The sequence below is a fragment of the Dendrobates tinctorius genome, unplaced genomic scaffold, assembly GCF_039654945.1.
Source record: "Dendrobates tinctorius isolate UK_male_01 unplaced genomic scaffold, ASM3965494v1 ptg000016l, whole genome shotgun sequence".
NCBI classification, from domain to species: domain Eukaryota; kingdom Metazoa; phylum Chordata; class Amphibia; order Anura; family Dendrobatidae; genus Dendrobates; species Dendrobates tinctorius.
The window spans coordinates 90,855,994-90,882,215 of NW_027361684.1; the positions used below are offsets into that span (position 1 = coordinate 90,855,994).

General features: G+C 43.8%; 1 protein-coding gene across 1 annotated transcript in view; it reads right to left on the reverse strand.

The window, feature by feature from the left end:
• Positions 1-26,222, reverse strand: part of LOC141080666 (amine oxidase [flavin-containing]-like) — a 199,355-nt gene that overhangs the window by 14,576 nt on the left and 158,557 nt on the right. The window contains exons 10-13 of the mRNA XM_073566054.1: positions 25,317-25,370; positions 18,322-18,379; positions 17,402-17,499; positions 14,115-14,226 (exon numbers count right to left, since the gene is read on the reverse strand). Coding sequence (XP_073422155.1) covers positions 14,115-14,226; positions 17,402-17,499; positions 18,322-18,379; positions 25,317-25,370 — 322 coding nt within the window. The remainder of the gene's footprint in view (positions 1-14,114; positions 14,227-17,401; positions 17,500-18,321; positions 18,380-25,316; positions 25,371-26,222) is intronic.

Consider the following 26,222-nt stretch of genomic DNA (forward strand, 5'->3'; position numbering starts at 1 on the left):
TAGTATGTATGTAGCATGTAGTATGTATGTAGCATGCATGTAGTATGTATGTAGCATGTAGTATGTATGTAGCATGCATGTAGTATGTATGTAGTATATATGTAGTATGTATGTAGCATGTAGTATGTATGTAGCATGCATGTATTATGTATGTAGTATTTTTTTTTTTTTTTTTTTTAACATTTAACACATTAGCCGGATGATGGGACTACTACTGTCCCATCATTGGCTAATGTGTCAATCACTGTCATGGTAGCAGGCATCGCCCGATGGGACTTGTAGTCCCATCGGACGATGCTTGCACAGACCCCCGGACATCAGCACAGCCCCCGGCAGGCCGGCACAGCCCCCCGGCAGGCCGGTACAGACCCCCACAGGGTGCACAGACCACCGGCAGGCCGGCACAGCCCCCCGGCAGGCCGGTACAGACCCCCACAGGGTGCACAGACGACCGGCAGGCCGGCACAGCCCCCCGGCAGGCCGGTACAGACCCCCACAGGGTGCACAGACCACCGGCAGGCCGGCACAGCCCCCCGGCAGGCCGGTACAGACCCCGGGCAGTCCACACAGCCCCCCGGCAGGCCGGCACAGCCCCCCGGCAGGCCGGCAGAGACCCCCGGAAGGCCCGAAATGACGGCGCATCATGATGCGCACACACCGCGCATCATGATGACGTCAGTCTGTCAATCAACTTTGAACTTCCGATTCCGATGCCGAATTCCGATATTGAAAAAATATCGGAAGTCGGTATCGGAATTCCGATACAGCAAGTATCGGCCGATACCCGATACTTGCGGTATCGGAATGCTCAACACTACTAACTACCTTGCCTGCCTCAAGATGTACACTGCCCAGCCATGACTCAGTTTGTCGCTTCAAGTACTCGGCCAGCACCTCGGCGGTGTGTCTGTCGCCCAAACACATCATCTGCAACACAGCCTGCTGACGCTTTCCACTAGCTGCTCGATAGGGGGACACATCGTGTGCAACAGTGGCAGCTGCAGATGGAGTGCTCGTACGACTGCGCTCTGTGGACGAGCTTTCGCTTCTGGAGGAGGAGGAGGAGGAGGAGGGTCGAACGCCTACAGCCAACTGTTTCCTATACCGTGGGCTAGGCAGCACTGTCCCACCACCGCTGTCCCCTGTGGACCCTGCATCCACCACATTAACCCAGTGCGCAGTGATGGACACGTAACGGCCCTGGCCATGCCGACTGGACCATGCATCAGTTGTGAGGTGCACCTTTCCGCTCACTGACTGCTTGAGTGCATGGACAATGCGGTCTTTCACATGATGGTGGAGGGCTGGGATGGCTTTGCGAGAGAAGAAGTGGCGACTGGGTAGGTCATAGCGTGGTACTGCATAGGCCATGAGTTCGTGGAAAGCTGTGCTTTCCACCAACCGAAAGGGCATCATCTCAAACGAGATTAGTTTGGCAATGTGGGCGTTCAAACCCAGTGTACGCGGATGAGAGACTGAGTACTTTCTTGACCTACTCATAGTGTCTGGGAGGGTGAGCTGGACTTGAGAGCTGCATATGGTGGAAGTAGCGGTGGACAGGGCGGACTGAGAGAGGGTTGATGATGGTGATGGAGTTGGTGTTCTTTCTGATGGCCTAGAATCAGTCTTTCGTTGATATAACAGTGGGATTCCCTGACTGCTGTGGTCTTGCAACGACACCTCAACATTTGCTGCTGTGCTAACCTGTGGGCTTACAGTGGGGGAAACAATGTAGCGTTGCTGACTACCTTTGTTGTGATCAGTTGCACATGTGGCACTTGAGGTTTGATGTTGTGTCCACGCTTGCAAGTGCATGCTGGTTAAATGTCTAAGCATGCAACTGGTATTCAAATTTTTCAGATTTTTCCCTCGGCTAAAGGTCTTTGCGCACTTCTTACAGATAACCTTGGCCTGATCATGAGGATTTTGGTCAAAAAAGTGCCACACTGCACTCTTCCTACTTTGGCAGACATTTTGCGGCCTAGCACGCTGTGATCTTTTGACCCTCTGGACAAGCTGTCCAGCAACTCTTTTGATGTTTGGAACCTGTCTCTGGAGTGCTCCGGGCCTGCCAGATAACAGCTGTTGCGATGTCGATGTCTGCTGTGGATGCTCCTCATCTGAGCTATTGGAAGCAGCACCCTCTTCCCCCAATGGATGCCAATCTGGGTCAACAACTGGGTCATCCATCACCTCCTCTTCTATGTCATGTGCACCTTCCTCTGTGTCACCGTGTATGGTGGTATAGTGTGCGGGAAGGGGCACCTGAGTCTCATCAGGGTCAGAATCTGGCTCTGTACACTGCGAGGACAATGTAGTGCTCTGAGTGAATGCACCAGCAGAATCATCCATCAGCGGCTGTGCATCAGTGCACTCCATGTCAGATTCATCTTGGCCTGGGTAATTCACCATTTCACTTGATAATCCAGGCATGGTATGTGAAAACAGCTCCATGGAGTAATCAGTACTATGGCCTGCGTCATCCTTCAATCTTGGTTGGGGTGAAGGACACAAGGAAAGGTGTGGTTCATGAACATGAGCCTCCAATGACGACTCAGTGCTTTTACTTTTTACAACTGAAGAAGAGGAGGCGATAGAGCTGGAGGCTGAGTCAGCAATGTAAGACAAAACTTTTTCCTGATGCTCTGGCTTTAAAAGCGGTTTGCCAACTCCTAGAAAACTAAGCGTTCGAGGCCTTATGTAGCCAGACGATGACGCAGGGTCAGCACCTCCTGCATTCGGTCCTATTTTGCTCTCGCCACTACCATCAGATCCACCACCAACACCATCATTACCAGCTGCCAACCCCCGCCCAATTCCACGGCCTCTTCCATCAGCCTTCCTCATTTTTGGTAGAAATGTAGACAAAATCCAACAAACTATATAGTAATGTAAAACAAGGTACAAGGTGTCTATAGGACAGGGGAGATTTTGAATTTCTGCAGACACTTGTGGACACTGGACACTTTTGGATTGTGTGAGGCCCACTGATATCTGAGCGCTATGTGACAGGCTCGATGGCACAGCTGTGACCAAAGTGACTAGAGGATAAGGGAGATTTTGAATCTCTGCACACACTTTTGAACACTGGACACTTTTGGATTGTGTGAGGCCCACTGATATCTGAGCGCTATGTCACAGGCTCGATGGCACAGCTGTGACCAAAGTGACTAGAGGATAAGGGAGATTTTGAATCTCTGCACACACTTTTGGACACTGGATGGACACTTTTGGATTGTGTGAGGCCCACTGATATCTGAGCGCTATGTGACAGGCTCGATGGCACAGCTGTGACCAAAGTGACTAGAGGATAAGGGAGATTTTGAATCTCTGCACACACTTTTGGACACTGGACACTTTGGGATTGTGTGAGGCCCACTGATATCTGAGCGCTATGTCACAGGCTCGATGGCACAGCTGTGACCAAAGTGACTAGAGGATAAGGGAGATTTTGAATCTCTGCACACACTTTTGGACACTGGATGGACACTTTTGGATTGTGTGAGGCCCACTGATATCTGAGCGCTATGTGACAGGCTCGATGGCACAGCTGTGACCAAAGTGACTAGAGGATAAGGGAGATTTTGAATCTCTGCACACACTTTTGGACACTGGATGGACACTTTTGGATTGTGTGAGGCCCACTGATATCTGAGCGCTATGTGACAGGCTCGATGGCACAGCTGTGACCAAAGTGACTAGAGGATAAGGGAGATTTTGAATCTCTGCACACACTTTTGGACACTGGATGGACACTTTTGGATTGTGTGAGGCCCACTGATATCTGAGCGCTATGTGACAGGCTCGATGGCACAGCTGTGACCAAAGTGACTAGAGGATAAGGGAGATTTTGAATCTCTGCACACACTTTTGGACACTGGATGGACACTTTTGGATTGTGTGAGGCCCACTGATATCTGAGCGCTATGTGACAGGCTCGATGGCACAGCTGTGACCAAAGTGACTAGAGGATAAGGGAGATTTTGAATCTCTGCACACACTTTTGGACACTGGATGGACACTTTTGGATTGTGTGAGGCCCACTGATATCTGAGCGCTATGTGACAGGCTCGATGGCACAGCTGTGACCAAAGTGACTAGAGGATAAGGGAGATTTTGAATCTCTGCACACACTTTTGGACACTGGATGGACACTTTTGGATTGTGTGAGGCCCACTGATATCTGAGCGCTATGTGACAGGCTCGATGGCACAGCTGTGACCAAAGTGACTAGAGGATAAAGGAGATTTTGAATCTCTGCACACACTTTTGGACACTGGATGGACACTTTTGGATTGTGTGAGGCCCACTGATATCTGAGCGCTATGTGACAGGCTCGATGGCACAGCTGTGACCAAAGTGACTAGAGGATAAGGGAGATTTTGAATCTCTGCACACACTTTTGGACACTGGACACTTTTGGATTGTGTGAGGCCCAATGAATATCTGAGCGCTATGTGACAGGCTCGATGGCACAGCTGTGACAAAAGTGACTAGAGGATAAGGGAGATTGGATTGCTTTTAAAAAAGCAGTTTGCGGAGCAGTGGGTAAACAGCAATGCAGGAATGTCAGGAAGCCTTAGAAGGCAGCCCAACAACCAACACCACTGATACACCACTATATAGCCTCCCCTTGCACTGCACACACAGTGACTGGTGTGTTGTGCAGGCCAAATTGCTAGCAGCAGAAGCAGTTTTTTTTTCTTCTCAGCAGGACAAAAAAAAAAAATTGGGATTGCTTTTAAAAAAGCAGTTTGCGGAGCAGTGGGTAAACAGCAATGCAGGAATGTCAGGAAGCCTTAGAAGGCAGCCCAACAACCAACACCACTGATACACCACTATATAGCCTCCCCTTGCACTGCACACACAGTGACTGGTGTGTTGTGCAGGCCAAATCGCTAGCAGCAGAAGCAGTTTTTTTGTCTTCTTCCCTGCCTAACGCTCTCCCTACAGAATCAGCAGCAACCTCTCCCTATAATAAGATCGGCAGAAGTAAGATGGCGGTCGGCGTGCACGCCCTTTTATACCCCCTGTGACGCCCACCAAAGCAAGCCAATCACTTGCATGCCCTTCTGAAAGATGGCGGTGACCCGTGCCTATGTCATCACGTTGCCCACAGTGTCCGTGGATCCTGATTGGCTGAAAAAGAGCGCAAAACAAACTTTTGAAACGCGACTTTGGCGCGTAAGTCGCCGACCTCGTGGCCGACCTCATCCTAGGGTCGGGTTTCGTTTCATGAAACCCGACTTTGCCAAAAGTCGGCGACTTTTGAATTTTTTCGACCCGTTTCGCTCAACTCTAATAAAGATACCAAATGTAAATATTTGGTGAAGAATCAATAACAAGTGGGACACAATTGTGAAGTTGAATGAAATTTATTGGTTATTTTAAATTTTTGTGGAAAGTCAAAAACTGAAAAGTGGGGAGTGCAATATTATTCGGCCCCTTTACTTTCAATGCAGCAAACTCATTCCAGAAGTTCATTGTGGATGTCTGAATGATCCAATGTTGTCCTAAATGACTAATGATGATAAATATAATCCACATGTGTGTAATCAAGTCTCTGTATAAATACACCTGCTCTGTGATAGTCTCAGGGTTCTGTTTGACGCACATAGAACATCATGAAGACCAAGGAACACATCAGGCAGGTCTGTGATACTTTTGTGGAGAAGTTTAAGGCTATGTGCCCGCGTAGCGTTTTAAAACGCTCACTAAAAACCAGACTCCTTCCCAGAAATCGCGAGGTTTTTTCCGCACGATTTCACCGCGATTTTACCGCAATTATGATCGCGATTTTGCCGCAATTTTCGCGTGCGATATTCAAGCACTTTCCAAGCGATTTGAAGCATCGCTTGGAAAGTGATTGACAGGTTGGTCACACTCGTCAAACATAGTGTTTGACAAGTGTGACCAGGTTTTTACTATTGAGGCCGCCTTTGCGGCATCAATAGTAAAAGATAGGATGTTAAAATGCTAAAAAAAATAAAAATATCGGGGTATATTTACCTTCCGGCGTCCCGCGCTGCATTCCCGGGCCACAGCGTTCCCAGTAATGCCTTGCGAGACCTGTGATGACGTAGTCTCGCGTTGCTATAGCGATCTCGCGTGACCACGTCATTACAGGGCCTTGCCGCAAGGCATTACTGGGAACGCTTAGGCCGGGAATGCAGCGCGGGACACCGGAAGGTAAATATACCCCGATTTTTTATTTTTTATTCTTTTTTTTACAGGGGTATGGTACCCAGGGCCTGGAGGACAGTCTCCTCTCCTCCACACCGTGGGTACCAACCGCACATGAGACGCTTAACTTCCCGCATGGTGGGCATAGCCACATGCGGGAAGTAAGCGACTCTCATGCATTCCTATGGGTGCGGAATCGCGGCAATTCTTTGCGATTCCGCACAAAAGAATGAGCATGCTGCGATTTTTTCCGCTATGCGATTCCGCCGCGGAAAAAAGCACAGCATTAGCACAACATGTGCGGAATGCCATAGGAATGCATGGGGGGCGTTCTGTACACGATTTTTAAACGTTTTTGCAGCGTTTTTACGCCGAAAATCGTGGCAAAAACGCTTAAAAATCGCTACGTGGGCACACAGCCTAAAGCCGGATTTGGATACAAAATGATTTCCTAAACTATAAACATCCCAAGGAGCACTATGCATGCGATCATATTGAAATGGAAGGCGTATCATGCCACTGCAAATCTACCAAGACCCGGCCGTCCCTCTAAACTTTCATCTCAACCAAGGAGAACATTGATCAGAGATGCAGCCAAGAGGCCCATGATCACTCTGGATGAACTGCAGAGATCTACAACTGAGGTGAGACAGTCTGTCCATAGGACAACAATTAGTCATACACTGCAAAAATCTGGCCTTTATGGAAGAGTGGCAAAAAGAAAGCCTTTTCTCAAGATATCCATAAAAAGTCTTGTTTAAAGTTTGCCACAAGCCACCTAGGAGATACACCAAACATGTGGAAGAAGGTGCTCTGGTTAGATGAAACCAAAATCTAACTTTTTGGCAACAATGCCAAACGATATGTTTGGCGTAAAGGCAACACAGCTCACCACCCTGAATGCACCATCCCCACTGTCAAACATGGTGTTGGCAGCATCATGGATTGGGCCTGCTTTTCTTCAGCAGGGACAGGGAAGATGATTAAAATTGATGGGAAGATGGATGGAGCCAAATACCGGACCATTCTTGAAGAAAACCTGTTCGAGTCTGCAAAAGACCTGAGACTGGGACGGAGATTTGTCTTCCAACAAAACAATGATCCCAAACATAAAGCAAAATCTACAATGGAATGGTTCACAAATATATGTATCCAGGTGTTAGAATGGCCAAGTCAAAGTCCAGACCTGAATCCAATCGAGAATCTGTGGAAAGAGCTGAAAACTGCTGTTCACAAACGATCTCCATCAAACCTCACTGAGCTTGAGCTGTTTGCCAAGGAAGAATGGGCAAGAATTTCAGTCTCCCAATGTACAAAACTGATAGAGACATACCCCAAGTGACTTGCAGCTGTAATCACAGCAAAAGGTGGCGCAACAAAGTATTAAGTTAAAGGAGCTGAATAATATTGCACGCCCACTTTTCAGTTTTTGAATTTCCACAAAAAATTTAAAATAACCAATAAATTTCGTTCTACTTCACAATTGTGTCCCACTTGTTGATTCTTCACCAAAAATTTACATTTGGTATCTTTATGTTTGAAGCATGATATGTGGGAAAAGGTTGAAAGGTTCCCGGGGGCCGAATACTTTCGCAAGGCACTGTATGTAAATGTGATTATTTCTTAGCAGTAAAATCTAAAAACTATAAAATTGTACAAGTGATATACCATATTTTTCAGATTATTAAGAAGAGGGAAAACACAAAGCACAATAGGGTCTTATCCCATGTATCACAAGGATGACACAACAAGAGAACTGCTCACCTGGTATACATGAATCATGGGCGGACATACCGCCAGTTCAACCGGTGCATTGCATGGGGGCCCAGAGGCTCCAGGGGTCCCCTGCAGGGCAGCTAATGGTGAAGGTAATCTGACCGGTTTCTCCAGGCCCGAGGCTACGGGGGGCCCTTGGCCAGATTGCCCTCATGTGTAGCGGTGGGCAGGGAGAGATCCCAACAGCTCCGCTGTCTGCAAGAGAAAACAGCAGGAGCGGAGCTGCAAAGATCCTTCCTGCCCGGCACCAGCGCTTTCTGTGTCTCTCTGACAGAGAGGAGTGCGTCGCTGAATGACATCATCATTCAGCAGCGCAGCTGCTGTGCCAGAGACACAGGAAGCAGCTGGAGGGCGGAGGCGGTGATGCTGCAGAGCGGACATCATATGAGGTACTGTCCTGCGGCTGCCTGTCACTGCTGCTGTGTGTGTGTGTGCGTGTGACTGTGTATGTGTGTGTATGTATGTAGTGTGATGGGGAGTGATGGGAAAAGGCAAAGATGTAGTGTGTATGTGTCGTGTATATGTGTGTATATGTGTATGTGAGAAGGCCATGATGGAGGTGATGGGGAGAAGGCCATGATGGAGGTGATGGGGAGAAGGCCATGATGGAGGTGATGGGGAGAAGGCCTTGATGGAGGTGATGGGGAGAAGGCCATGATGGAGGTGATGGGGAGAAGGCTTTGATGGAGGTGATGGGGAGAAGGCCATGATGGAGGTGATGGGGAGAAGGCCATGATGGAGGTGATGGGGAGAAGGCCTTGATGGAGGTGATGGGGAAAAGGCCATGGCCATGATGGAGGTGATGGGAAGAAGGCCATGGCTATGATGGAGGTGATGGGGAGAATGCCTTGATGGAGGTGATGAGGAGAAGGCCTTGATGGAGGTGATGGGGAGAAGGCCATGATGGAGGTGATGGGAGAAGGCCATGATGGAGGTGATGGGGAGAAGGCCATGATGGAGGTGATGGGGAGAAGGCCATGATGGAGGTGATGGGGAGAAGGCCATGATGGAGGTGATGGGGAGAAGGCCATGATGGAAGTGATGGGGAGAAGGCTTTGATGGAGGTGATGGTGAAAAGGCCATGATGGAGGTGATGGGGAGAAGGCCTTGATGGAGTTGATGGGAAAGGGCCATGATGGAGGTGATGGGAAGAAGGCCATGATGGAGGTGATGGGGAGAAGGCTATGATGGAGGTGATGGGGAGAAGGCTTTGATGGAGGTGATGGGGAAAAGGCCATGATTGAGGTGATGGGGAGAAGGCTTTGATGGAGGTGATGGGGAATGGGCAATGATGGATGTGATGGGGAGAAGGCCTTGATGGAGGTGATGGGGAGAAGGCCATGATGGAGGTGATGGGAAAAGGCCATGATGGAGGTAATGGGAAAAGGCCATGATGGAGGTGATGGGAAAAGGCCATGGTGGAGGTGATGGGAAAAGGCCATGGTGGAGGTGATGGGGAAAAGGCCTTGATGGAGGTGATGGGGAAAGGGCCAAGATGGAGGTGATGGGAAGAAGGCCTTGATGGAGGTGATGGGGAGAAGGCCATGATGGAGGTGATGGGAAGAAGGCCTTGATGGAGGTGATGGGGAGAAGGCCTTGATGGATGTGATGGGGAGAAGGCCTTGATGGATGTGATGGGGAGAAGGCCTTGATGGAGGTGATGGGGAGAAGGCCATGATTGAGATGATGGGGAGAAGGCCTTGATGGAGGTGATGGGGGAAAAGGCCATGGCCATGATGGAGGTGATGGGAAGAAGGCCATGGCTATGATGGAGGTGAAGGGGAGAAGGCCTTGATGGAGGTGATGACGAGAAGGCCATGATGGAGGTGATGGGGAGAAGGCCATGATGGAGGTGATGGGGAGAAGGCCATGATGGAGGTGATGGGGAGAATCCATGATGGGGGTGATGGGGAGAAGGCCATGATGGGGGTGATGGAGAGGGCAATGATGGGGATGGTGGTGGAAAGGGCAATGATGGGGTGGGGGAGAAGGCAATGATGGTGGTAGTGGGAAAGACAGTGATGGATGTGGTGGTGGAGGAGAAGGCAGTGATGGAGGTGGTGGAAAGGGCAATGATGGGGTGGCAGGAAAGAAAGCAGTGGTGGGGGAGAAGGCAATAATATAGGTGGGAAAGAGGTCAATGACAGGGTGGGGGAGAGGACAATAATGGGATGTGGGAAGAGGTGGACAATGAGGGGTTTAGGGGATTGGGATGGGTGGAAGGGGGACTTATAATGGACTTAGGAACAGGGGGAGGTGGAGGAAGACATTATTATTGCTTATTATGTCTAACACAGTCCCTTAGTATACAGTGTACTCACTTATTATGTCTAACACAGTCCCTTAGCATATAGTATACATACTTATTATGTATAACACAGTCCCTTAGCATACACTGTACTCACTAATTCTGTATCACACCATCATTAGTTACATAGTTTCCTCTTTTATTATGTATAACACCGTCCCTTATTACCTACCATCCTCTCTAGTTATATATGGTGCCGTCCCTTATTATATAGCTTCCTCTGCTGTTATGTATAGTGCTGTCTCTTACATAGTGTATTCTTTTTAATTTTGTTATTAACAGTGCCCTCTTTTATTACAAAGTCCCCTCTCTTTTTAGATATAAAATGACTACTGATGGAGGAGCCGGTGACCAGACTACCAGTCCATCATCTCCTCCATTAGAAAGGAAGCTTTCCTAGCATTCATTGCATTATACAGCTAACAAGACAGGACGGTATGTAATAAAAAAGAGGGCTCTGTATAATCCGATATGTAGTGAACGGTGCTGTACATAGCAAGAGAGGGCACTACATAATAAGGGACAGCAATATACATAATAAAGGAAACTATGTAATATATACGTATATGTGTGTGGCGCAATATACTGTGTGTATGTATGTGTATATATATATATATATATACACTAGCTGAAGAGCCCGGCGATGCCCGGGCATAGTAACTAACTGTGGTTAGCTATAACAAATGATAATTATCCTCCATCCCATAGTCCCGTGCCCATATACCCATCATACATATCCACCATCCCATAGGCCCGTGCCCATATACCCATCATACATATCCTCCTTCCCATAGTCCCATGCCCATATACCCATCATACATATTCTCCATCCCATAGTCCCATGCCCATATACCCGTCATACATATTCACCATCCCATAGTCGAGTGCCCATATACCCATCACACATCCTTCATCTCATAGTCCATGCCCATATACCCATTATACATATCCTCCATCCCATAGTCCCGTGCCCATATACCCATCATACATATCCACCATCCCATAGTTCCGTGCCCATATACCCGTCATACATATCCTCCATCCCATAGTCCAGTGCCTATATACCCATCACACATCCTCCATCCCATAGTCCCGTGCCCATATACCCGTCATACATATCCTCCATCCCATAGTCGAGTGCCCATATACCCATCACACATCCTCCATCCCATAGTCCCATGCCCATATAGCCGTCATACATATCCGCCATCCCATAGTCCAGTGCCCATATACCCATCACACATCCTCCATCCCATAGTCAACCATTATGACATCATAATGAGCGGCAGGGCTTGATGACATCAGCGTCGCCATGGTAACCATTGTGACATCATAATGAGGGGCAGGGCTTGATACGCACACACTGTTTCCACATTATGTAGATAGGGGCATTATGACATCATAATGAGGGGCGGGGCTTGACGCACACACACTTTTTCCTCATTATGTAGGCAGGGGCAAAATTGTTTGGTGAATTGGAATGCGCGGGGTTAAAATTTCGCCTCACAACATAGCTTAGGACGCTCTCGGGGTCCAGACGTGTGACTGTGCCAAATTTTGTGGCTGTAGCTGCGACGGTGCAGATGCCTATCCCGGACATACACACATACATACATACATACACACTTTGAGCTTTATATGTTAGGCCGGTTTCACATTAGCGCTTTTTAAGCGCACGCACGGCCGGGGGTAGCTCCGCCCCCGAGCCGGCTCTCTGCCCGGCGTGCCCGCCCCTTGCTTATAGCGCCGCCTCCTAGCAGACAGCGGCGCCTGCGATCGGCGCACCCTATCTTTAGCATAGGGTGCGCAGATCGTGCGCAGGCCGTGCGCTAGTTGCGCTTTGACCTGCGCTGCGCACCTCTGACGGTGCGCCGTGCGCGCCAAAATCCGAAAAGTTCGATTTTGGCGCGCACGGCGCACCGTCAAGAGTGCGCAGCGCAGGTCAAAGCGCAACTAGCGCACGGCCTGCGCACGATCTGCGCATCCTATGCTAAAGATAGGGTGCGCCGATCGCAGGCGCCGCTGTCCGCTAGGAGGCGGCGCTATAAGCAAGGGACGGGCACGCCGGGCAGAGAGCCGGCTCGGGGGCGGAGCTACCCCCGGCCGTGCGTGCGCTTAAAAAGCGCTAATGTGAAACCGGCCTTAGACTAGCTGAAGAGCCCGGCGCTGCCCGGGCATAGTAACTAACTGTGGTTGGTTATAACAAAATATAATTATCCTCCATCCCATAGTGCCACGCCCATATACCCATCATACATATCCACCATCCCATAGGCCCGTGCCCATATACCCATCATACATATCCTCCATCCCATAGTCCCATGCCCATATACTCATCATACATATTCTCCATCCCAAAGTCCCATGCCCATATACCCATCATACATATTCTCCATCCCATAGTCCGATGCCCATATACCCATCATACAAATTCGCCATCCCATAGTCGACTGCCCATATACCCATCACACATCCTTGATCTCATAGTCCCATGCCCATATACCCATCATACATATCCTCCATCCCATAGTTCCGTGCCCATATACCCATCATACATATCCGCCATTCCATAGTCCCGTGCCCATATACCCGTCATACATATCCTCCATCCCATAGTCCAGTGCCCATATACCCATCACACATCATCCATCCCATAGTCCCGTGCCCATATACCCATCATACATATTCTCCATCCCATAGTCCCATGCCCATATACCCATCATACATATCCTCCATCCCATAGTCCAGTGCCCATATACCCATCACACATCCTCCATCTCATAGTCCCATGCCCATATACCCATCATACATATCCTCCATCCCATAGTCCCGTGCCCATATACCCATCATACATATCCGCCATACCATAGGCCCGTGCCCATATACCCATCATACATATCCTCCATCCCACAGTCCAGTGCCCATATACCCATCACACATCCTCCATCCCATAGTCAACCATTATAACATCATAATGAGCGGCGGGGCTTGCAACCTATGATGACATCAGTGTCGCCATGGCAACCATTGTGACATCATAATGAGGGGCGGGGCTTGATACGCACACACTTTTTCCCCAGTATCTAGATAGGGGCAAAATTGTTTGGTGAATTGGAACGCGCGGGGTTAAAATTTCGCCTCACAACATAGCTTAGGACGCTCTCGGGGTCCAGACGTGTGACCGTGCCAAATATTGTGGCTGTAGCTGCGACGGTGCGGATGCCTATCCCAGACATACACACACACACACACATACATACACACACACATACATACATACATACATACACACTTTGAGCTTTATATATTAGATAAGGGGTGTGATGGCAGTGACCAGAGTCCACTTTGCATTGATTTTCCCACTGTGGTCTTTAGGAAAATAGCCACCAGAGGTTGTGCATGTGCAGATTAAGTTCTCAGGAAAGGGGCATGCAGCATCGCTCTCATTCTCGCAGCAATGGCTGCCTGCCTCCCGCAGCAATGACTCTGCCTCCCATGACCCCGCTAAATTGTTGCCACCCCCATCAAGCTATCGTAAAATTGGACTATAAGATGCACCACCATTTTATTTAACAATTTTTTTTCCTATCTTCTTCCCCAAAATTTGTGGTGCATTTTATGGTCCTGTGCGACTTATAGTCCTCAAAGCATCCTACATTGCAAGTGTTATTTTGTGGTCCTTGGACTGGTTGAGTCTTTTTTGTAACCTCAATCTCAATAACAGAATTGCGCTTGTCATGAAAGGTTTAAAAAAATTCTCAGTATGCAGAGTGTACTCTTTACTACACTTATTAATGATCTTTCAACACTTATCAATAATCAATAATTCCAAAATATAAAATTTGACCTCTCTAGCAGCTCTTTCTCCAGCTTGGATTGCTCCTTCAAGATATCCGCTCCACTCTGTCGCTGTCTCTGTGCCAGCAAAAAAGAGCCGACCAAAAGGTTGTCGTAGAACCCTTAAAATAAGAGGAGAAAGTTATTCAATTTCTAGGATTTACCTATGGATATTACAATGGTATTTCTATCAACATCCATACATTTCAATAATGGAATTTTCACTGGTTTACCATGACAGAGAGGAGACAGAAGACTGCAGTGTCTGATTTCTCCTACCCCTGCACTGATTAGAAGTACTTCATCTTCTTATTAAACAGTGTAAATTTCTTTTGGCAGTGCGGGAGTTAATCTGCTCTGTTGAGAGCTCCTAGAGTGTTTAGGCCCTCGGTTTGCACTGTTAGGCACTTCCATCTCCTATATAATAAGGGCCCTGGCTAGCCTAGCACTCATTGTCAGAGCTAGCTTATGCTGCATAGCTAGAGGTTGTTGGTGGTTAGTATAAGAAAAGGCATTTGGTGGGTTTATTTGTGACTGTTGCTAGGTTTTGAGAGTATGATAATTCCCTTTCTTCTCCTACTTTGGTTAACCCCAGCCTCTACTCCCTGGTGCATTCCTCTGTTATATGTGAGAGTATATTTATATGCATGGTATTTTTCTCTACCCTGGTTGATATTACCTTGTTAGTCTGGTTGGTGTAGTAAGGTATACTACTACTCCCCTCTTCCATGGGTGGGGAAGGGTACACACTGAGGGCAGATTCAGGAGCTAAGGAAGGTATGTGGCCCTGGCATCTTCACCATCAGAAGGAATCCAGGAATTGGGTGAGCTAGGGTACCCATAGTGTCAGGGACAGGGAAGGAGCCCCTGGTCCCGGGAAAGCCGGCAACAGTCTTGTCAAGTATTATGCACATTTGTATTAAATTAGGTAACCTGACATGTAATTATATACATGCCATGGTTTAATCCTTTTTTCAAATGATCTATAGAGAACACTACATACAGTGCTGTGCAAATTAATTGGGACAAAGCATTTTTTTAAGTAAAATCGTAAGTTGGTTACCAGTCAGTGATTCAAACCAGTTTCAACTGCTTTGAACAGGCACTCACACCTGTTCAAAGCAGTTAAAACTGGTTTGAATCACTGACTGGTAACCAACTTATGATTTTACTTAAAAAAATGCTTTGCCCCAATTAATTTGCACAGCACTGTACTCATTATGCAATAATGATATCCTATAAAAAACATAACATAGTAATGAAATTAATAATGCAGCAAATTTTTAAGTTTAAAAGATTTTTATTTTTGAATTTATAAATCTTACATAAGAAACTAATTGTAGACAAATAAAAGGAAGCCCCACACTAACAACTTAATTTTTTCTACATTGAATTAAATCATTATTAATACATTAGAAGGAATCCTGATTGACCTTTTTTCATTGATGCAGTGGTTCCATGGTTACAAAATATATAAAATTTTGTTCCAACAGACATGAGTTACTTCACTTTGTCTATTCTATTTTCTACTCTCTGTAGGTTATCAAGAGGGGAAGTAGATAGTAACATATCTCCTTAAGGCCAAGTCCTGAGAAGTCAGAATTTAGTCATTTTTTAAATGTCTAATAATTTCTTTATACAGCAAATCTGATATTATGAAGTAGAACAATCAAAAATAACGAAAAGAAAATATGCCGGGGCTAAAAATATTTACATCAGTATAAAATAATTAAGCATTTATTAAATACAAATTTAAGAACAATTTGAACGGACAATCCCAAAATATTGACATAAAATTGGTGGATGAAGCTAGTGTAGAAAACTCCTACAAAAATTAGTAGGTATGTACATAGAGGGCAAGGTCAGTGCATTAGGAATCATGCAGCCAAGTAAGAGAGACACCTATAAAAAATGCACACATAAATATATATAGATAAGTTGTCAATCCATGATGTAATACAATATGTATGTGTGGATTTTGGACATCAATTTCCATAATAGACATACAAGTAAGTATATTAACTCATAGATAATACTTTAGTAAACATATATACACCCCACATATAATAAATAAGTTAATAATAAAGATTAAATACCATCATAAATAATGAGCTCACCCACCAAACACCCGAAGCGCGTTTCTGCAAAACTGACTCCTGATGAAGCATTGACAATTGTTTATACTGATTTAAGTATTTTTTTGCCTCGCATATTTTCTTTTTGGTTATTTTACACTGCGTGCTTTTTTGGGATTAGTAATTTATTTTTTAGCGTTACAAATTTCGGTAATCTATATGAAGCAGAGTCAAACAAATATATGCGTCATTTTTACAATCATTTTTGTGACTGAATTTTTTCTTACAGTTATTATGCTAAACTGGAACATGAAAGTGTAGAAATTTTAAGAATCCTTGCCCTAACTATTAAGAGAGCTTGTCCCCTCACAATAGTATTGCAGAGACCTTTATACATTATATTACTGTTGGCTTGACTTTCCCATACATGGTAACTTTTGGCTCGGTTGTGCTATCATATATTCTCTATGAGGGAGCCACTACAAGACTCTTCTGGCAGTGGATTTTCTCCTGGAGAATAAAAGTTGCAGACACTCGAAATTCAACGAGTCAGATCCTCATCTCCCCTGGCATCATCTGTTGGGGAAGAGTAGGAAGTAATCAAGTAATCAAGAGAAAGTGAGCAGCCAGCCACAGCTCTCACCTCCTGTTGATTACTTATATATCAGAAGGAAGGTCAGTGACACCAGCGCTAATTGGGCACAGGGCTAATATGTCATAACAACCACACATGAGCCCCAGAAATGTGAGTACTGACACCGCTTGAGCAGCGCCAAAACAGGAGGTGAGTATTAGTGCTTTTATTTTTGCGAGGCAAACAATCAGATCGAAATGGGGGTTTTCCAAGTATTGGACAACCCCTTTAAGTGGAAAAATTGCACATTTTTTTCTGGCAGTTCAGTAGGCCATTACAGTGCTGTGCAAATTAATTGGGACAATGCATTTTTTAAGTAAAATCGTAAGTTGGTTACCAGTCAGTGATTCAAACCAGTTTTAACTGCTTTGAACAGGTGTGAGTGCCTGTTCAAAGCAGTTAAAACTGGTTTGAATCACTGACTGGTAACCAACTTACAATTTTACTTAAAAAAATGCTTTGTCCCAATTAATTTGCACAGCACTGTAATTGTGTCATTTACTCTTCTTAATGATGATAAGATGAAAGATGTAAATTAACTTATTTTAAAAATGTCATTGTTTGGTAAGAGTTCACTCTAAAACTTACCTTCCATACTGAGTCAGGATTCCCGGTGGAAAATAAGCCGTATAACATCCCCCAGAATACTGTTCCTCACACCAGTTCTTTTCCTCATAATGCACCGGCTGTTAATAGACCTACAGTTATGAACTTAAAACAGTTTTCTACTCTTGATTTTTTTAAAGGGTCGAAACCCATATTATCGAAACACAATATTAAGACCTCTTCAGTATTCCTTGTTTTCAAGTTAATAAACATTGGTATCAAAAACTGTAAATTCCTGTAATCTGCATAAAGATAGACTCAGATATCACATTGCTTGGACTACTGCTGATCAGACCTTGTTAGCATATTGTACCAATTTCTGTGTATTAGCCTCTTTTCCCTCCAAGATTTTGCCCCGAAGATTAAAATGGTGCTGCCACTTAAGTGGTTTGTCCAGGACTTATTTATTGGCAACCAATCCTTAGGATAGGTCATTAATATCACATCTATGGACTTCTATCACACCAATTAGCTGTTTGCAGCCACCAGTGTATGCACTGTACAAAGGGCAACAACATGGCTCTGTAGACTGTGTAGGGGCTGATATATGCTACAATAGCTCGGTGATGTCATTCAGTTCTACCAGCCATTCATAGGAGCATCGCAAATCTTGGGCCCAAACATTTTAAGGAGAGGTAACTCTTTATATGCAATAAGTTTTTCTTGAAATTCATAAAATCATTGCGAGTTGCTCTGTGCTCATATATGCAATATTCTTATGTATTTTATGGTAGTAATTCACGGGGATCTACTGATTTGTGGATTACAACACTATTCCCCCATTTTTCTTTGTTTTTGGTTTCTTTTTATTGGGTCAACTTTAGCATAAAGTTATTACTGTAATATATTAACCCTTGTTGAGCACCAGGATGAAAAGCTTGTAATGAAATAAGTGACCTTACATGTAAGGCTTCCTCAGACTCCAATACTCTTGCATACAGCTCACATATCTTTCTTTTTCTAAACAAAAAAAGGTAGGACATTTTTATTCAATGCAAGTTTGATTATAACAAGTGGGCACATGTTTCTAGTGATAAAGTACATGTTACCTTTTGAACTCCGATTGGCGAGTCGAAAATACCACACTATGGTTGTACTAAAATGTATGAGATTGCTGTATCTCCAGTCACTGGTGTTTCAGGTTTGAATATGTTACATCAGTTCATTTGTGACTGTAGTGTGATAAACAATGGCTGCCTCACTTGTAATTTGCATGAAAGATGAGCAGCTTACAGTGATGAAATATTTTGTGGTGCAAGAGTATGTCTGGTGCCAATATTTAGCGAACACTTTGAGGACAGTATGGAAAAAGACTTGACATGAAGAAATGTGCATGAATATGGTGGCTCATTGGTTAGCACCGCAGCCTTGCAGCACTGGGGTCCTGGGTTCAAAAAAGGACAAGGACAACATCTGCAAGGAGTTTGTATGTTCACCACATGTTTGTGTGGGTTCCCTCAGAGTTCTCTGGTTTCCTCCCACACTCCAAAGATATACTGATAAGGAAATTAGATTGTGAGCCCCAATGGAGACAATGCCGATAATGTCTGTAAAGCGCTGTGGAATTAATGGCGCTATCAAGAAGGCGCCAGATGTCCTTCCTTGACTGAAGACAACATTAAGAGTGCATGTGAACTGATTCTGTTGGATAAATCATTGACAGTGGACTATTTCATCTGAAAGAAGCTCTACTAGGATGGAGAATCAATTCTATTTAATTCTATTGTGGCTCACAGCTCAGTCGAAAATACAGGTGCATCTCACAAAATTAGAATATCATCAAAAAGTAAATCTATTTCAGTTCTTTAATGCAAAATGTGAAACTCATATATTATATAGAGTCATTAAACAGTGATCTATTTCAAATGTTTATTTCTGTATATGTTGATGATTATGACTTACAGCCAATGAAAACCCAAAAGTCATTATCTCAGTAAATTAGAATTCTTTATAACACCAGCTCAGCTTGAAAAATGATTTTAAAATCCGAAATGTTGTGCTACTGAATTGTATGTTCAGTAAATGCACTCAATGCTTGATCAGGGCTCCTTTGGCATTAATTACTGCATCAATGCGGCTTGGCATGGCGGCGATCAGCCTGTGGCACTGATGAGGTGTTATGGAAGCCCAGGTTGTTTTGATAGCAGTCTTCATCTCGTCTGCATTGTCAGGTATCTCTCATCTTCCTCTTGACAATACAGGCGAGTTTGCTGGCCAATCATGCAGAGTGATACTTTTGTTATTAAACCAGGTATTGGTACTTTTGGCAGTGTGGCTAGGTGCCAATTCCTGCTGGAGAATGAAATTTCCATTTCCTATAAGCTTTTCAGTAGAGGGAAGCATGAAGTGTTCTAAAATGTCCTGGTAGATGGCTGCGCTGACTTTGGTCTTGATAAAACACAGTGGACCTACACCAACAGATGACATGGCTCCCGAAACCATCATTGATTGTGGATACTTCACACTAGACCTTACCTTAGAGATCAAGGTCCCAGAGTCTGGAGGGAGAGTTGAGAGGCATACATTCCAAGCTGCTTAAAGTCTAGTGTGAAGTTTCCACAATCAGTGATGGTTTTGGGAGCCATGTTATCTGCTCGTGTGGGTCCACTGTGTTTTATCAAGACCAAAGTCAGCACAGTCGTCTACCAGGAAATTTTAGAGCACTTCATGCTTCCCTCTGCCGACAAGCTTTTTGGAGTTGTGAATTTCATTCTCTAGCAGGACTTGGCACTTGTCCACACTGTCAAAAGTACCAATATCTGGTTTAAAAACAACAGTATCACTGTGCTTGATTGGCCAGCAAATTCGTCTGACCTTAACCCCATAGAGAATTGTAAAGAGGAAGATGAGATGCACCAGATACAACAATGCAGGAGAGCTGAATGCTGCTATCTAACACCTCAGCAGGGCCACAGGCTGATCACCTTTATGCCGCCACACTGCATTGATGCAGTAATTGATGCAAAAGGAGCCCCAACCAAATATTGAGTGGATTTACTGAATATACAGGGTATAAGTATATGGGAGGGGGAAAACCTTTCAAGATGGGTGGTGACCATGGTGGCCATTTTGAAGTCGGCTTACCCAGGTGTATCCATATAAATGGCTCACACTATACATTTCAGTAGGCCAACATTTTGGATTTTATAATCATTTTTTCAAGCTGGTGTTATAAAGTATTCTAATTTACTGGGATAATGACTTTTGGGTTTTCATTGGCTGTAAGCCATAATCATCAATATTAACAATATTAATATTAACAATATTAACACTTGAAATAGATCACTCTGTTTGTAATGACTCTATATAATATATGAGTCTCACTTTTTGTATTGAAGAACTGAAATAAATTTACTATTTGATGATATTCTAATTTTCTGATATGCACCAGTACTTTTAAAGAGGAAATATCAAAGCTTGATGACAGATGGATAAATTGTAGGGAAATCAAGAAAAAATGATGTATAAATCTTTTCTGAAAGTTGATTAAAATAGATTTTACATTCAGAGTGTACATAATTTTTGACTCTCCGGTTTATAAACTTTATACAACATGAACATAATATAATGCCTATATTATTATCTGGCAAAAGTAAAACATTTTACATGAACATTACTAGTTCATGCCAAAACGATAAAATATTTATTTTTAGTTAAAAACAATAATGACTTAACATAATTAGTAAAAATACAATCAAGCCTTAATCACATGACTGCATTACAAATCCATGTTCCATTAATCTGTTATTCTGTACCAATGCAGGCCTCTGATACTACACAGAAGCACACAAAGTCTTTTTTAATAAAAGTATGTCAAGTTCTGTCACATGTGTACATAAAAGCTGGAATGCCAAAAAGTGCAATAGGGTTTTATCCTCATTACAAAGGATTTGCTCAGCTTTATGAACTTGTAAGCAAAGACTACTGCTGCAGATCCACCAAACAGATAGTAAGCAAACAAGTTTGCTTAAGTTCTGTCACATATTATTTTATGCAGGTAGTTTATTTATAGTGTAAAATAAAGTGCCTCAAAACATCAAATGGTGGAACAATCAGTTCCTTTAGTTCCATAATCCAACAAACCCATAAGGGCTACACTAAAAGCAAAAGGGTAACAATATTTTGGACTTTTGACTTTCGGGCTCCATATCTCACCATTCACTACTGCTTCGTATGTGAGACTACCATCATTTTATTGACTTATTGATGATTATCTTGCTAACCCATAAATTTGACTTGCCCCTTTTTAGCATATGATTAGTTATGCAGAATCTTATTATGTTACTGCATTGTTACTGTTTTGCTTCTGTCTCTTGGCCAAGAAAACTGCAACATGTGAGTGATATCACAGTTGGAAGTCAGTCCATTCAAAAGCCAAGAGGTGGACGTCAAGGCAAAATGTGGAAGTCAACAAGTTGGCTCATCACAAGGTATGTCAGTGGATTGTATGCTTCATAATAGTAAGGTCAGAGATATTCATGCAAGCACCAAGTGATGCACGGTACTCAAATCTGGAATGGTGGCTCGAAAAAAGGTGAAGAAGCCTCAACTTCAATATTGTTATAAGAAGCGTCAGCTCGAGTTTGCAAAAGATTATGAAAAGTGGTCAGCAGAAGATTAGAAATGGGTGATTTGGTGTGATGAGATGAAAGTCAATAGATTAGGCTCTGATAGGTGCAAATTGATCTGAAAGAAACAAGGGACGAAGGGACTAACAGATCAATAAATTTAAGGAACTGTCAAATTTGGTGGAGGAAGCCTGATGTTAGGCTAGTTTCACACTTGCTTTTTTTTGCAGCGCGTTTTTCCCGCAAAAAAACGCATTGAAAAAACGCATACAAAAGCATACAACTGCTGCGTTTTTTTCAAGCATTTTTATGAGCATGCATGAAAAAAACGCTGCGTTTTTATGCGTTTGTATGCGTTTTTAGTGCGTTTTTACCGCGTTTGCGTTTTTTTCCAACATTAGGTGGCCCCTCACACTAACCCAAACCATGACTTTACTAACCCTAACCCTGACCCTAACCCTAACCCTAACCCTAACCCTGACCCTAATCCTAACCCTGACCCTGACCCTAACCCTAACCCTTAACCAAACCATACCCTGATCCTAACCCTAACCCTAACCCTAACCCTGACCCTAACCCTAACCCTAACCCTGACCCTAACCCTGACCCTAACCCTAACCCTAACCCTGACCCTAACCCTAACCCTTAACCAAACCATACCCTGATCCTAACCCTGACCCTAACCCTGACCCTAACCCTTAACCAAACCATACTTAACCCTAACCCAAACCCTAAACCCTAACTAACCCTAACCCTGACCCTAACCCTAACCCTAACCCTAACCCTGACCCTAACCCTAACCCTAACCCTGACCCTAAACCTAACCCTGACCCTAACCCTGACCCTAACCCTAACCCTGACCCTAACCCTAACCCTAACCCTAACCCTGACCCTAACCCTTAACCAAACCATACTTAACCCTAACCCAAACCCTAAACCCTAACTAACCCTAACCCTGACCCTAACCCTAACCCTAACCCTGACCCTGACCCTAACCCTTAACCAAACCATACCCTGATCCTAACCCTAACCCTAACCCTAACCCTGACCCTAACCCTGACCCTAACCCTAACCCTGACCCTGACCCTAACCCTAACCCTTAACCAAACCATACCCTGATCCTAACCCTAACCCTAACCCTAACCCTGACCCTAACCCTAACCCTTAACCAAACCATACCCTGATCCTAACCCTAACCCTGACCCTGACCCTAACCCTAACCCTAAACCCCCTTAACTAACCCTAACTCTAACCCAAACCCCTAAATTCCATTGTCTAAACTAATGGTAAAAAAAAAAACGCATGTGCAAAAAAACGCATACATAAGCATGCCAATGCGCACATATGCTCACCATAGACTTATAATGGGTGTCTTGCTGTAAAAAAACGCATTGCGCGCGCATGCATTTTTTTGAGGCAAGTCGGACGCTCAAAAAATGCAACAGGTTGCATTTTGTGCGCCCGAGCGCATACAGCAAAAAAACGCATGCGCGGTAAAACGCGTACAAACGCATGTGTATGCGCACATAAGCGCATCCAATGCAAAGTATAGGAAAAAAAAACGCATGCGCTATTTAGCGCTAAAATACCGCGAAAAAAAACGCAAATGTGAAACCAGCCTTATGGGGTTGTTTCACAGCCAAAGGTGTTGGATACATGACCGGGCTGAGCTATATATGAGTATTCCATAAGATGAGTTACTTTATACATTCGAGTAATATAGGTATGAAAAGGATGACAGCGTTCAAGCAGGACAATGACCCAAAGCAAACATCAAGATTGGCGAAAAAATGGTTCAATGATAGCAAAGTAGAGCTGCTGGATTGGACTTCACAGTTCCCAGACCTCAGCCCACTCAAACACTTGTGGGTAGAGTTGAAGAAAAATGTTTACATACCCAAGTAAGTCGACCACTATGCACTAACTTTGGGAACATGCCGGAGAGACCTAGGATCAGATCTTGGTATAGACATATTTGAATCTTACTGAGAGCAGGCTTAGAAGGATTCTGGCAGTGTTGAAAACCAAAGGTGGATTTACAAAATACTGACAAAATAATAAAAATAAAAATTTAGATTCTAACCCCTTTCATACATCTGGCAGTGGTCAGCGCTCATAGCAAGTGAGTAATTCTGCTACATACAGGTGAGCTGATCCTCGCCCGTAGGTAGCAGAGCCGATCAGTCAAATGCAGCTTCTAGTCTAGTCTAGTTAAAAAATATAAAAAAAAAAAAGAAAAAAAAAGTTCAAATCACCCCCCTTTTGCCCCATTCAAAATCAAACAATAAAAAATCAAACATACACATAATTGGTAATGTCACATTCAGAATCGCCCGATCTATCAATATAAAGAAAGGATTAACCTGATTGCTAAACGGCGTAACGAGAAAAAAATTCAAAACACCAGTTACGTTTTTTTGGTCGCCGCAACAGTGCATTAAAATACAATAACGGGCGATCAAAAGATCGTATCTGCACCAAAATTGTATCATTAAAAACGTAAGCTCAGCACACAAAAACTAAGCCCTCATCCAACCTGAGATCAAGAAAAATGGAGCAATTATTGTTTTTAATCAAATGTTGTAATTTTTTTTCACCACTTAAAGAAAAAATAACCTAGACATGTTTGGTGTCTATGAAGTTGTAATGACCTGGAGAATCATAATGGCAGGTCAGTTTTAGCATTTAGTGAACATGGTGAAAAAAAAAACTAAAATCAACTGTGAAATTGCACTTTTTTGCAATTTTACCCCACTTGGAATTTTTTTCCTGTTTTTGAGTACATGGTAAAACCAATGGTGTCGTTCAAAAGTACAAGTCATCCCGCAAAAAACAAGCCCTCACATAGCCATTTGGAGCAAAAAATAAAAAAGTTATGGCTCTGGGAATAAGGGCAGCAAAAAATGAAAATGCAAAACTAAAAATACCTCTGGTCGTTAAGGGATTAAGAGGCAAAACAATAACAATGCAGTGACATCACAAGAATCTGCATAACTAATCATATGCTAGTCAAATTTATGTATGAGATAGCCAAGATAATTGTCTATAAAATGATGGTAGTCTCGCATTTGAAGTAGAAGTAGATGGTGAAATGAGGAGGCTGAAAGCCCAAAGTTCCAAACAGTGCTAGTGGTCGTTAGTGTCTGTGTTTCACTGTATAAGGTAAAATATATTATCTTTGTAAACATAAAATGCATGAAACACATGAAAAAATGAGCAAGAAAATATATTAAGGTAATTAAGTTATTCATATATACAGTAATATGGTGCTGTGATAATAAAATTTGAACGGTACACAAACAATTCAGAAGAAATTACACATCTCTTACCGTTCATCTTTGGAAAGATTAACCAGCCTCCTTGACTTGCGGGCAAGTATGAATCTACGATGAAATGAAAAATGTTGATAAATGTCATTAGCATTTGTTTACTCATTCAATTTATTTTTGTTTATTTTGGCTTTTTAACAAACTACCTAAGTGATACAGTGATACCAAAAGGTGCTGGCCTATGAACAACATTTAGCAGCTGTGCACATGACAGGGAGTAAAAGTATATTTACTAGGCAAACTTGTAAAGACATGCCAACTTTTCATGAGAACAGGGCTCCTGTGTGTGCATCATTTGAAAAAGGTATGGCCACACATGCGCATTACCCTCTATTCAGTGTCTTTGGGTCTAAGGCCGGGGTCAGACTTGCAAGAAACTCGCATGAGTCTTGCACCTCAATACTCAGCACTGCCACCGGCACTCAGACCAGCAGCGTTCAGCAGCATAGAAATACATGCAGCCACACACGCCGGACCCGAGTGCCGGGCGGCAGTGCCGGGTATTGAGGTGCGAGACTCGTGCGAGTTTCTCGTAAGTCTGATCCCTGCCCTACAAAGATGTTTTGTACTCATTGATTTCAATCAGTTCCATAGGTTTTTCTTATTTCTATAGGTGTTGTGCTTTTACTGTCTATCTAGTTGGCATTATTGTCTATCTATATGCATATTTAATACATCAATATGTATAGATACAAATGTACAGTGGGTACGGAATGTGTTCAGACCCCTTTAATTTTTACACTCTTTGTTTTATTGCAGCCATTTGGTAAATTCAAAAAAGTTCATTTTTTTCTCATTAATGTACACTCTGCACCCCATCTTGACTGAAAAAAAAATAGAAATGAGGAAATTTTTGCAAATGTATTAAAAAAGAAAAACTGAAATATCACATGGTCATAAGTATTC